The 13786-nt window shown below is 43.3% G+C and overlaps 2 protein-coding genes across 2 annotated transcripts in view; one reads left to right on the forward strand and one right to left on the reverse strand.

The window, feature by feature from the left end:
* Positions 1 to 4408, forward strand: part of LOC134102711 (retinal-specific phospholipid-transporting ATPase ABCA4-like) — a 45774-nt gene extending 41366 nt beyond the window's left edge. Inside the window, exons 46-50 of the mRNA XM_062556910.1 lie at positions 117 to 251; positions 825 to 928; positions 1507 to 1599; positions 1976 to 2225; positions 3494 to 4408. Coding sequence (XP_062412894.1) covers positions 117 to 251; positions 825 to 928; positions 1507 to 1599; positions 1976 to 2225; positions 3494 to 3604 — 693 coding nt within the window. The 3' untranslated portion in view covers positions 3605 to 4408. The remainder of the gene's footprint in view (positions 1 to 116; positions 252 to 824; positions 929 to 1506; positions 1600 to 1975; positions 2226 to 3493) is intronic.
* A 563-nt stretch (positions 4409 to 4971) lies between these two features.
* On the reverse strand, positions 4972 to 11544 carry LOC134102715 (very-long-chain enoyl-CoA reductase-like). The gene is made up of 12 exons (XM_062556913.1): positions 11308 to 11544; positions 10591 to 10642; positions 9939 to 9983; positions 9533 to 9636; positions 8137 to 8252; positions 7813 to 7918; positions 7239 to 7311; positions 7113 to 7156; positions 6944 to 7001; positions 6668 to 6756; positions 5846 to 5891; positions 4972 to 5720 (listed from the first exon to the last, which is right to left on the reverse strand). Exons 1-12 carry the CDS (start codon positions 11473 to 11475, stop codon positions 5593 to 5595), a joined length of 1029 nt encoding a protein of 342 aa, XP_062412897.1. The 5' UTR covers positions 11476 to 11544; the 3' UTR covers positions 4972 to 5592.
* Between the last annotated feature and the right edge of the window lie 2242 nt (positions 11545 to 13786).

Here is a 13786-nt window from a genome sequence, read left to right on the forward strand (position 1 = left end):
TCCTGTGTCTGTGGGTGGTTGAATGGAGAGCTGTGAAGGTCAGCTGTGTGTTTCATGTGTGTGTGTGTGTGTGTGTGTGTGTGTGTGTGTGTGTGTGTGTGTGTGTGTGCTTGCAGGTGGCGGAGTGGGGAATCCAGAAGCTCGGTCTGTCGGAGTACGCTGAGCGATGTGCCGGCACCTACAGTGGGGGCAACAAGCGCAAACTCTCCACGGCCATCGCCATGATCGGGTGCCCCTCCCTCGTGCTCCTGGTGCGTCCAGCTGCCCCCCCCCCCCCCACAACCCCCTTTTCCCTCCCCATGAACACTCACATTTACATTCACATTCACATCTATTCATTTGCTGTCATCTCCTGTGGATTAGCCGCATTGTGTAGAAGCCACAGGACAGTGTTTTATGCAAGTTAAAAAAACAAAACCATATTAATACCATAATAACTGTCCCTGTTTATTAACCTCATAGCTGAAGAATTTTTGCCAGATCAATGTAAAAGCTGCGGCTAATAGTTGGGAAATTGTGGTAGCTGACGCTTTTATCCAAAGTGACTTACAAACATGTCCATTATATTACAAGGGCCATTGAGCCCGGAGCAACTCGTGGATAAGTGCTTTGATCAAGGGCACAACAGTGGAAGCCGGGTATTGAACCCTCTGGGTATTGAACCCTCTGGGTAATCTTTAATGACAGTGTAAATATCCATGTGTGACTGATCAGTGATTCATTGTGATGGTGTAATTACTGTAATTAAAGTGTTTGAGAACGTTGAGCATTTACTCATTTCATTTCTATCAATCATTTTTGTTACACCTCTATTTTATCACCAGGATGAGCCCACGACAGGAATGGATCCGCACTCCCGGCGCTTCCTGTGGACGGCGATTCTGAGTGTGATCAGGGACGGCCGCGCCGTGGTCCTCACCTCCCACAGGTGGGTACCGGCTCTCTCCTGCCCTGCCTCCGCTCTACTGCCCCCATCCTCTCCTGCCCTGCCTCAGTTCTACCGCCCTCATCCTCTCCTGCCCTGCCTCAGTTCTACTGCCCCCATCCTCTCCTCCCCTGCCTCAGTTCTACTGCCCCCATCCTCTCCTGCCCTGCCTCAGTTCTACCGCCCCCATCCTCTCCTGCCCTGCCTCAGCTCTACCGCCCCCATCCTCTCCTGCCCTGCCTCAGTTCTACTGCCCCCATCCTCTCCTGCCCTGCCTCAGCTCTACTACCCCCATCCTCCTGGTGCTGCACAGGGAACAGATCTGGCAGGAGGAGTGTGTTGAAGGAGTGTGTTGTGTCCTGGATGGGCAGATGTAGTGAAGTTCTGCTGATTCTGTCCATTTTGATCTCTATCTTATTTCTGTTTGTTTTTCTTTTTCTTTCTTTCTTTCTTTCCTTCTCTCTTTCTTCCATCCCTCTCTATGTCTCTGCCTCTCCTTCTGTCCCGCTCCTCCTCCCGTGTCCTGGGTCTCTGCATCTCCTTCTGTCCCGCTCCTCCTCCCGTGTCCTGGGCCTCTGCAGCATGGAGGAGTGTGAGGCTCTGTGCACACGCCTGGCCATCATGGTCAACGGCACCTTCAAGTGCCTCGGCAGCATTCAGCACCTCAAGTACAAGTAAGGCTGCATTCTGTACTCAAGTACAAGTAAGGCTGCATTCTGTACTCAAGTACAAGTAAGGCTGCATTCTGTACTCAAGTACAAGTAAGGCTGCATTCTGTACTCAAGTACAAGTAAGGCTGCATTCTGTACTCATCTGCAGCTGAAGCTGTGTGTGTGTGTGTGTGTGTGTGTGTGTGTGTGTGTGTGTGTGTGCTCTATATCAGCTGAGATAGGCAAAGTGATAGTCTCTCTGTGTGGCATGTATTTAATGTACCCGTGATTATCAAAGCTGTATCATCTCTGAACATATTTGAATCCTCTTTAAGACATTTGACTGGTGGATTCAAATGAAGAGCTGTCTGCCTGTGTCTTTGTGTGGCCGCACGTGAAGGTTTGGCGACGGTTACGTGGTCACCCTGAAGGTGCGCGCGGCTAAGCCGGGAACCCCCCCGGACCTGGCGCAGGCCGAGGCCTTCATCGAGAGCAGCTTCCCCGGCTGCGTGCAGCGCGAGAAGCACTACAACACGCTGCAGTACCAGATCACCACCTCCTCGCTGGCGCGCATCTTCCAGCTCGTGCTCTCCAACAAGGAGCGGCTCCACATCGAGGACTACTCCGTCTCCCAGACCACCCTGGACCAGGTGCGCTCACGGCTACGCAGAGTGCAAACTGAAAAAAATTACCTTAAAGTTATCCTGTTGTCCAGCCTAAGTAGTTGTAGGTGGATTTTTGGACATGTGGAGGTTGTGTTACTTGACACTTATTTTTGGGAAAAATCAATCTTCATAACAACTTTAATGTCATGAAAATGATCAAAACAAATGTTCAACCAAAAATCCAGTTACTGCCTTTTTGCTTTGTAGGGCAGTATGGCTGTGCTATTTAGCAGACACTTTTGTCCAAAGCCACATACAAATAACAATACAATAGTTCAATTCAACAGTGAACCATTTAAAAGTTGGTAATACTACATTAAGGAGAATAGCAATGATAAACAAAAATGTCAATGTCATGGGTGCGTGCCCGAGGGCTCCTGAAGTTGCAAGCGTGGTTCTACCGCTACAGACCACTACGGCGGCCGAAAAAAACATTGTTCGACCTGCAATGACTCATTTAATCATATATAACAGTATGGAACGAATTGAAAAACGTTGCATAGCTTACCTTTAATGAAAATAAGTAAATATGTTAACATTCAAACCATAATGCATAAGGAACGATTAATGAACTAAATGGGTGCTGAACAGTACAATATGCCTTTAGACCCCTCTTGAGAGAAGGTATACTGCAGTGCATGGTCCACCTATGATCAGCATCAAAATACGCTCCCTGAAAATGATCGGTCTCATAAAAATATATTAAATTAAATAATATGAAGATAAATGTATCAACATAGAATGGTTGGATATTTGATTCTGATTTGATTTTTAAATCAGGTTATGCTCAAAAGTCAGATAAACATTGCTGATGTTCTGTTGAGGATATGTAGTCTTACACAATCCACAGTGGATAGAGTGAGTCAGTGGCAGGTGTGATTTTATATGTACGTCTGGAGAGATTCTGCTATTAGTGATCATTAGTGTGGTAAATAATGTGGTAAGCCTATATGTTGCTCTAATTGGGAAGGTGGGTTGGTGGTTAAGGAGCTGGGCTAGCACGCAGTAGCCTGAAAAGTTGTAGGTTCAATTCCCGGCTCCCACCGTTATGCCCTTGAGCAAGGCTCTTCACTCCAAATGTATCCAGGGACCGTGGCCCTGGTGATAGAAGTGATGTATGGAAGTTGCTTGGGATAGAAGCGTCTTCTAAATAACTGAGTGGAAATGTTAAGATGTAGCTTGAACAAACATTATGGTAACTAAAACAACATGTTGTCTCAACTGTTGGTGTGCTGACTGTTCTGTCTCGGCAGGTGTTTGTGAACTTCGCCAAGCAGCAGGCAGGTGAGGATGACGACGTGCGGCCTCAGCCGCGGAGAGTGAAGAAGATCGCCCCACTGAGAGGGTTCGGGAGGAAGAAATAGACACAGATAAGTTAAGGAGTTCCAGTACAGAACTGGAGGAAAACTAGGGAAAAGCGTACAGGAAAACTGGGGAAAAACAACACACCTGAACAGAACACTATTATGGATCTGATGTACTTCCCTTAAGTCACGTGTGATCTCAGAACGTTACACAAGACAGTGTTTACCTTGACTTTCTCAATGCCATCCATGTACTGTGTGATTTTTTCTGCACATGAATGTTGATTACCAAAAACGAGTCTCCATGTAGGAATCTTAATGATAACGTAGCTCCTCACTTTGACCTCATTTGTCCCTGTAGCCTGTGAGCGCTTTTGGGAATTGAAAAGGGAAATGTGTACTTTTCTGTCCGTGTCAAATAGCACATAAGCTCTGTAGTCCTCCAGCAGTACTCTGAACTGAAGTGAAATATCTGTGCCACAGGAATATGTACTGAATTGTCACTGGATCCCCTCTCATCATGCCAAACCTCATGATGGGTCTTGTTGTGTGATCCACACCGCCACTGGTATAGTAGACAGAACTGTCATTGACCAACCATGCACGGGAAATGGAAAAGTGGTAAAAGTTAATAGGCCATTTCATAGACATTCTATCCTTATTGTATAATAATGTAAAAACATGTGCTTGTAAGTGTGTTTGTAAATCGTTTTTGTCTGTTTCCTGTATACTTGCTTTATGACACTCTGACACATTTATTATGTTGAAACACGGCCAAATGGAATGATGTGAAACTACTGTTAAATTAGAACATCAAGCATGAGACACTATATGAGCAGGGAATGCATCATCAAAATGAAGTGTCATTTAATTACCGCATTAAGGGTGTGTTTGGAAGGATTTTGGGAACACCACTAGCCTGGCTAACGCCTCCCACTTCTCAAATGAGACGTGGTCTGGCAACCAGACGTTCATTTTCTCGTATTTGAAAAAAATGCCCAGATCCGTTCATTGGGCGCCACGGATGTCAATCAAATGCGTCTCTGCATAGCTCTTCATGGTCTTGCTTTCTCCCCTGTTCTGTGATTGGCCTCCAACATCAGGCGAACATGGGGGCGTTAGTTTCCAGACTGCCTTAGCAGCGTGAAAGAAATCACCGCGCAAGGCAGTATGGGAAACCCAGGCTACAAAAACTGAAAAAAGAAGTTGAAATATGCGTTCAATGGCATGTACAGCTTTGTAAATACATTCTGTCTGGGTGGGCACTTTGTCGCATATGCAGCTTTACAAATAGAACATGTCCAAGTGTGCACTTTCCGACATGTGCAGCTTCACAAATATTACTTGTGCAAGTGTGCTCGCTAATGTCTGGAAGCTTCTCCTCAAAACTGACAAGTCAACAGCAAAGTTGCTCTTTCAAAAGTAAAGGATGCTTGAGAACAAGGTTTAGCCTAGTCACTGTTGAAGTTGTGTATAACTTGTCACACATGAAATGAATGAAACATTTAATTATTAAATGACATTTTTAAAAAGTAAATAAATTGATTGATTCTCATTTGTTACAAAGATCTTTGTTGACATTGAAAGTATGGAACAACATTAATGATTTCTTCGCAAACTTGTAGCAAAGGATATCCCAGTCACCCACAATCTGAATCAAGGAAATCTGTGCCTTTTGGTGCAGCTAGGTGTTAACATTGCACATTTCTCAAAGAAAGAAATCATCTTATGAACAGGTAGGCAACTTAATCTAAACTTCATCTTATACTTGATACAGCTGAACTCTATCCCGCTTAAGCAGTACAGCTTTATGCAGTCAACAGTGGCAATATTGCAGGAGCCAAGAATTCAATTCCCATTGATTTTAAAGAGGTGATCGTCCATCGCTCAGCCATTGCAGCAGCAGAACAAGGATGTTCAGTAGATGCCCATCATGGGGTTGCCTGGTCATGAAGCGCAGCCATGAGGTTTCTTGGTGTTAAGCCCCTAACGTCATCTTCAAGGCAGCCTGCAAGACGACGGGGGCTTAAAACCCCATTGAGCGTCCATTAGAGCACGAGGGGAAGTATTGCTGTGCGTAGCTCAGGGTAGTTGGGGAAGGCACTGATGTAGGCTCTGTGTTTCACTCTTGCCCAGATCACCATCTGCACCAACCCCAGGAATGACACCAGTGCCGCTGAGCATGGGGAAGAGGAGAAGAGTGGTGTTAGGCAAATTATTCCTTTTTTTTATTTTTTATTATTATTATTTTTAAACAAAATAAAATGTTTCAATATTATTTTAAACACAATATCAGCATACCTGGTAAACACTGAGTCATGACAGCAAAACTGACACATGCTCCCACCTGAGGAGGGAAAACATGTTTACTTCTAAAGATGAAGACTGAAGTTTGTGACTGGAATTGTCAGTGAAACATAATAAAGCTGAGCTGAAATATGATATAATAATATAATATAAATACTAAATTCTGAAACTCATCTGTTTACCTTGTATTTTGAGTCATTGGTATATGTTTATGTGCTATTGTTGTTATTCTGTTCAATTCTATTTCATCTACTACTAATAATGTTTTTTTTGTTGTTGTTAATTTAGCCAATATGACTCAAGGTGACTACAGTTGCTGTGACTACAGTTGCTGAGTATTTTTATTTGACAATTATGCCAAAAGGGCTTAAGTAGTGGAAATCATTCATTGCTTGCACTCTTCCCCATGGTTACAGTGTAGATTTGTTTACAAACTGGCAAAGATGATCTGGACTGACGAGGTTATATTACACTGTTTCATATAAATAGCAGTAGTGTAACGCAATTCATGATTCTCCAGGTCAGGGAATGCAATGCTTGTTCTCCATAGACTCGTAGGTTACACCATTCTCCCTATTACAAGATAGTTAACGTTAAAATGACTCCAAAACTGTTAAATTAAGGTAAAACACTAGCATTGGATGCCTTTAATTTGATCATTTGAATGCTAAAATAATTTGTATTGATGTCATTCGTGTAAGTCACTTTGGACAAAAGTATGTCTACTAAGAGCTATAGTGTATATTATTGTATAACATCGCACAGTAGGCCTATATAAAATGTATATTTCTGTGTTTCTCCCGGTGTGTAACTCACCTCATATGTGTAGTTTGGACAGGAGACAAAGAAGAAGAGCCACGTGAAGGGGTTTCGTGTAGGGTAAGGAATCTCAGTTGGCCTGGACTCTGCCAACAACACACCAGCACACACTCGTCAAACTCATCAGTTAACTGACGGACAGAGTGACACATTCTGCGTGTGTGACTGAGGGAGTAACTGAGTCTGTAGTTGGCATGCTGATTCAGCTTGGCCAGTAAGGGTACACTCTCGCCAACAAAGATGGATGCGGTGTAGACTGGCATGTGAACCTACTGTTGCATTTGAGCCTGTTCAGCACCAGGTGGGTAGAGAAGCTCCCAATCTCACAGACCTAACGGCACAAATATAGCATGAACATCAATTTGAAAGAAAATCAGCATGGTGACGTCTTTTGCTATGTTTATCTGCTCATTTAAATGAAATGTCTGGAAGTATGTCCTACCAGAAACCCAGCCAGAGCACACACCACCTGCAGGAGTCCATATGCTGTGGATGGAACACATGTCTTAGGAGTTGTTTTGCTGCAGCTAAGTATATTCAATGTGTTTCATTTACAGTGCATACTCACAAGGGGTCGTGTAGAGTGGATGGTTGATGTAGTAGGCCGGCCAAGCTGTCAGTCCACAATGATACAAACAGTTCTGCAAAGACATCCATTTGTTAACAGTGGAATTGTAATATAGTCATTATTCTACGCATTCTGTGTCATTTAACTCACTCCTTCACATAGTGAAGCATCTGCATCTACACATAACACTTGTGTTCTCTATTGCTACACAGTGTAAATAGATTGAAGTCAGTGCAGAGAAAGAAATGAATGGTTCTGTTCCAAAACAATAACATTAACATGTCATGTGTATTATTCAATTGTGTTTTTCAGGTAAGATCAATAAAAGTGCTGTTGTTTTGATTGAGTGAAGATAAATCAAATAACAATAACCCAACAATTTTTTTTTTGGAAAACTACAACTTTAAGCTTTAGAATGGAGGATATCACTTTTGGGGGGAAAAGCTCTTCAAATATACAAGCATACAGTACCAACAGCAATACATCAGTTCTGTTGCTCAGGCCCAAGTTAACATGCTCATATTACCTACAGTTCTGATTATGGGAGGCATGTACTATTCCATGAGGCATGTACCTTTGTTATGTTTTGCAAGGACAAGGTCCCCTGGGAGAAATGGTGAAGAAAGATCGTCTCCAGCAGCTTCTTGATGTAGTGGAAGCAGTGACATACACAAGCTAGCCTGCAAATCCATGCACAGAGGTTAAAATGTGACAAAACTATTTGATATGAACTTAAGGATAAGATGTGATTTAAAAAAATAATATACAGTAGCTTAACCAGAACATGGTGAATATTTCTGTGACCTATTCGTGCCATTTTTAAATGACCGGTAAGACATGATTTTTTTTGTTGTCAGAACCTACCTGACCACTTTATGAGGACTGGGGGTGAACCTACCTGACCACTTTATGAGGACTGGGGGTGAACTTGTACTCCCGCCCATAGATGCAGGGCAGGCGGTAGTAGAAGAGAAGGTAGATGAGGAGCGGCCCGATGCACTCCACCAGGAACACCTGAGCAGGTGCATCAGGAGCGATCAGTGTCGGGAGTAACGCAAAGTAACGCACTACTGTAATTCCACTACTTTTAGTGGTAACGAGCATGTAACTCTTATTTCTTTAAATCAAGTAACACAATTACAATTACTGAAATTTAAATGAGTTAGTTACTTTACATTACTCTCTTTTGTGAAAAATTAACGCTTGCAGACAAGAAGTCAAGATAGGCTAACTTTAGCTGCTTTTGATCTGACGTTGCAGGGTGGCGCAATGATACACCGATCAAATCAATCAATGAGCATTGAAAGACCCCAGCCCTATGAATGCTGAAGGCGCCACTCCATGCAAACAACCAAAGCTAGACTTTTCACAGACTGCAGTGCAGCCGATAAGACAGGCAGAGTTGAATAAATTGATTGACTGTTCAGTACTGTTCATATTTACATTTAAAAAGCAGACATAAAAGTAACTTAAAAGTTACCTTCCCTAGTAACTAATTACTTTTGATATACACTAACTGGTAAAGTAATTCAATTACTTTTAAAAGAAGTAACTACAGTATAGTAACTGTAACTGATTACCAATTCTCAGTAACTTGCCCAACACTGGGAGCAATAATGTTCTATGGCACTGCTGGGGATGACTGGGCTTTTTCCACCAACAGGGAACCAGCTCCATTCTGCCTCCTGCTCCTGATGCTGAACCTCTCAGAGCATTTGGACTATTTGAGCCGGTTTGGAATCTGCAAAGTTGGTTTGGATCTGGCTCCAAAAAAGTGTTTTCCTCCCTTGAACCCGAGTCGGCATGCCGTTCTACAAGTGGACATGCAGGCTGGTTCTCCAGAGGTCACTAAAGGTCAAATATTTCTGAGCAGAACCTGTTCAAGAACCAGTTCTCTGTTGGTCTAAAGGCAACTGGCCGGGGCACCTGCACTGCACACCAGCGACCCGAGTTCGATTCCCTCCACGTGGTCCTTTCTGGGTACCCTGACTCTCTCTCCTACTCACTTCCTGTCATTCTCCACTGTCCTGTCTGATTAAAGGCATAAAAAGCCACAAAAATCTACAATAAAAATGCCATGAGAGATCGTTACGAGGGAGGGTGTTCTCACCATAGATATATATAGAACCCAATTGTTGTATAATTAAGCAATACAGCACGAGTGGGAGTCCAAGTGGATTATCGTGGGACATTTCAACTCATGGAACGTCTCTCGGCCAATCAGAAACAAAGAAACAGCCTCATAGAACCCAATTGTTGTATAAAGCTTTATATACAGTATCTATGGTTCTCACCATGGCCCAGCCCAGCTGGGGGCCCAGGTCCTGGAAAAAGATGGTGGCCGTGGTGGCCACCGGTAGATCCACCAGAATCTCGTCGTCTCTGAGGACTCTTCCCTCTGGATCATGACAACAAGAATCTTAATCTTAACTTTAATATAAAACAGTGCCATTCATGAAGTAACTTTAAAAACCCTTTGCTTAACACTGGCTACATACATTAAGGTTATTAAACCTACTACAGGAGTTTTTCCATGCAAGTGATGCCTAATATGATGAACACCCTGCATTTATACAGAAACTGCATTTTTCTGACCCAGGAACGCATACGTTTTTTTTCCCTTTCTCTTCCAAAGTAAGGACCAGCCTCCCTTCCTAACCCACACAATAATTCTACTCATCCTAGTAGTCACTCACTCACCAGGATGCAGCATCAGGGCCTGTCTGGATGGGTACCACCTGGGATCTGCAACAGCACAAATGTGCACCAGAGTCAGAATCAGCTTTATTGGCCAGCTTTGCATAAACAAACAAGGAATTTGACTCATTTGCTCTCAAGTACAACACTCAAACAAATAAATATGAAAGGATAAAGAACAGAACAGTAAATAGAATGAAGGGCAATAGAATAAGGCTTTGTATAATAATAAATACAGTATGTACATTTGCAAATAAATAGACACTGTGGGTGGGATAGGCCTAATGCAATTGTCTGGGAGGGATGCGGCTGGGAATATCATTTCAATGAATTACTACCACAGTCCTCCTTTGCAATTAAACCAGAGAAAATTAACAAGTTAGGCATTTGCTACAGTCTTCTGTGATATAAGAAATGCATCCCCATATAACCCATTGACCCCTCCCTGACTCATAATTCCTGACAGCTACTCATGTTTAGAAAGAAAATGTGTTGCGAGAAGGATAGCTTCAGATGTAGAAATATGTAGGAGTACATGTCAGAGAGAGAGAGGCAAACACACACACACACACACACACACACACACACACACACACACACAGGAGGATAGCTTCAGATGTAGAGATATGTAGGAGTGCATGTCGGTGATACGCACAGCTCTTGTGAATGAGACTCTTCATGTCTGCAACAGTGGCAGAGGGCTCCACCTGACAGAGAGGTGACAAATGACTGTCACGTTGGCCAACACCCGAACATGTGTTGCAAGAACACGAACTATTATGAACATGCAATAAGCTAACATGTGTTGCAAGAACATGAACTATTAGGAACAATATGCAACAAGCTAACATGGCTTTCCACCTCTAAAAACAGAAATTAGTTTATTCAGTATAGGCCTACAATCAAGCTCTCCTAGAATACTTATTTCCAAAATCTCAAAATTATTATTATTTTTTTTTTTAAAATAATTAACACGTGGCTGCTTGTAAACTTGCACATATCAGGTGGAAGGTGGCAATAGACAGAGCATAATACCGTAATTTCCCAACTATAAGCCGCGGCTGATATGTTGATTTTGCTAAATTTCTTCAGCTATGAGGTTAATACACTGCGGCAGTTATGGTATAAATATGGTTTTGTTTCTTTTAATTTGCATCAAACACTGTCCTGCAGCTTATACACAATGTGGCTAATACACAGGAAGTCACTGTAATGTACTGCTGGTTGTTTTGTCCACATGGTTGCTTTGTGTAACTGCACAGACCAAAACAAAACCTTCTTAAAAACACTCAAAACTTTTACCTCCAAACAAGCCTGTTGGTTACCTGACCTCCAAGCAAGCACCTATCCGTGAGTCAGTCTGTGTCCTTACCTTGTCCAGGAAACACAGCTTTCCCTTCGTCCTGGCGTCCCGGATCTCCACCTCATAGAAAATATAGTTTTTATCCGCTTTTGCAGCCCCAGCCTTGAGGCCGTGCTGGCACCTGGCCTTGATGAACTGGGCGACCGTAAAGAGGTCTCGGAGTTCGAAAGATGCCATGCTGGGATGGCAGTGAGTGGCAAAGCCCTGGCAGACCGGTGAGAGGCTTTCTGGGGGGCAGTAAGTAGAGCAACATGCGGGCGTTGCTCTGGCATGAGACTGGCATGCACATGACGACTTCACCGGAGGATCATCTTCGGCACTGGGGTGTTGTAATGTTATTTGATTTCAGCTTCTTTGCATGTAACTTTGTGTCTATTTTAAGCCATGAGCATACCTATGTCACTGGGGGGTAATAGAAAGGGATAACAAAGAACAAATATTTATTTGGGAGGAAGAGCAGGGTGATAAGCTATGGCGGGGTGATAAGATCTAGAGCAGTGATAAGCTATGGGGGGCATCTGGGAGTGACAATGAAGTCCTTGCATGGATTCCTCTCAGCCAAATCAACAAGGCTGTAAACAGCAGTGATAGATTTGGCCTCTGACTGGCAGTATCATGTTATCTCATTAGTCTGACTGACTGACAGTTCAAAAGGGTCTCACACTGGCAAATGCCCATAGTGCAGTTTCACGCCCCCACACATCACACACCCTCATACATTTTGTCATGTGACCTTACAGTACGTACAGTATGTGCATGCTTACATTAATACTTGTACACTTTCAGCTAGATTATATGCACACAAACACAAACACAGAAAACAGTCCCTGTCTGGAAAATAGAGATTTAGCACATAGGGATGTAAACTCTAAATTTATCATAGGTAATGCAGAGTCCTTGGCCGGACCTTTGTAACTCAATCTCACTGGCTGGCTCACAGTTCTCTTTTGACGACTGCCACCAGGACAGGTCAGTGAGGTATGAGGGGGCAGGAGGCCAACATGAGAGGCATGCTCTGAAGCCCACCCCCATTAAGGTGTCTATTTATCACACATATATACGCAGGGGTTGTTCAAAGTTCAGCATGCATAAATCCTTTTTTGAATATATGTGTCACCCTATAACAGCAGATAATAACCACAGACATATGAGTTAAAATCAGCAAAGCTAGGCATTCATAAGAATGCAGACAATAGAATGCTAAAATATATATCAATTCCATGACAGAGAATGCAAAAATATATATCAATTCCAAAGTCTTGGGTCTATTCGAAAAGTATAGCCTAAATTAATATCAATGCCAATTTATTTGTATAGCACATTTTAAAGAAAACACAGCAGTTAACCAAAGTGCAGAAAGAAAATATGTGAAAGAAAATGCTATGCCATCGTATAGGTTTGAAGCCTGCGTGAGTCTCACCTCAAAGAAAGCCACCCTGCTGGAGGCTCTGGTACAGTTAGACCAACCGCCCCATCTCTGTAACTCCAGCATCCTGATCTCAGCCTCCCAGACACCAAAAGGGTTAGATCCTGATGGCTGTTTTACAACAATATGAATACATGCACCTTCAGCCACACAAACACAAACACCCAAACACACACACACACACACACACACACACACACACACACACACACACACACACACACAAACATTTGCTCACACACACACACACACACACACACACACACACACACACACAGGCTGCACACACACACAGAGAGATGGAGAGAGAGAGAGGCACACACACACACACACACACACACACTGTTTAGCTGTTTGCACACACACACACACACACACACACACACACACACACACACTCTGTTGAGCTGTTTGCAATGTTTCGCTGACTGAGGTCTTCTCTACTACTAATTAGAGAGCTGTCCTTCAAATTTGCAGCAAATTAGCTGTGATGTTACTTTTTCAGAAGTACATCTCACAGAAGTCAGTGAGATGTACAGTAGGCCTAGATCAGGCATCACCAAATGGCGGACCGCGGTCCGGGTCCGGACCCAGTGACGGTTCTGTCCGGACCCGTTGAAATTGTCGGCCTAATATTATCAGAGCATCGTCCGTAGCCAAGCCAATCAACTCGATTGTTTACCTTTCAGCAACAGAGAATAGGCCTATATAGCGGGAGAGAGAGGAGATGAGAGAAAATGGCTTGCTCAAAAATAAGAAAAAATAGATGGTGAAAACCGAACTTGTAAAGATGAATGGACGGATCAATACGTTCGTTCTGCTGTGAATATGCGCTGTGAAACTGTGGCGACGTTAGCGTCACTATGAGATCAAACACGGGTCGTTTGAGGAAAGGTACTGTACGCGCAGAAGTCCGCAGTGAGGGCAAGTAAAACTTGAAAAGCACTCCGAGAGCTAACAAACAGACAAACAAACGCAAACCCCGATGAAAACATAGGCTACTCTCCTCCTCGGCGGAGTAGGATAATAATTATCAAATTGAAAGCAAACTATGACAGGTCT

The sequence above is a fragment of the Sardina pilchardus genome, chromosome 15 (assembly GCF_963854185.1).
Source record: "Sardina pilchardus chromosome 15, fSarPil1.1, whole genome shotgun sequence".
NCBI lineage: Eukaryota > Metazoa > Chordata > Actinopteri > Clupeiformes > Clupeidae > Sardina > Sardina pilchardus.

Bases quoted from the DNA above. Each gene is read 5' to 3' on its own strand.
- LOC134102715 (XM_062556913.1), bottom strand. From the start codon at position 11,475: ATGGCATCTTTCGAACTCCGAGACCTCTTTACGGTCGCCCAGTTCATC. The intron at 10,643-11,307 runs GTAAGGACACAG...CCTCTCTGTCAG, and splicing joins AGCTGTGTTTCCTGGACAAG to GTGGAGCCCTCTGCCACTGT. The intron at 7,157-7,238 runs GTGAGTATGCAC...TTCCATCCACAG, and splicing joins TCCACTCTACACGACCCCTT to CATATGGACTCCTGCAGGTG.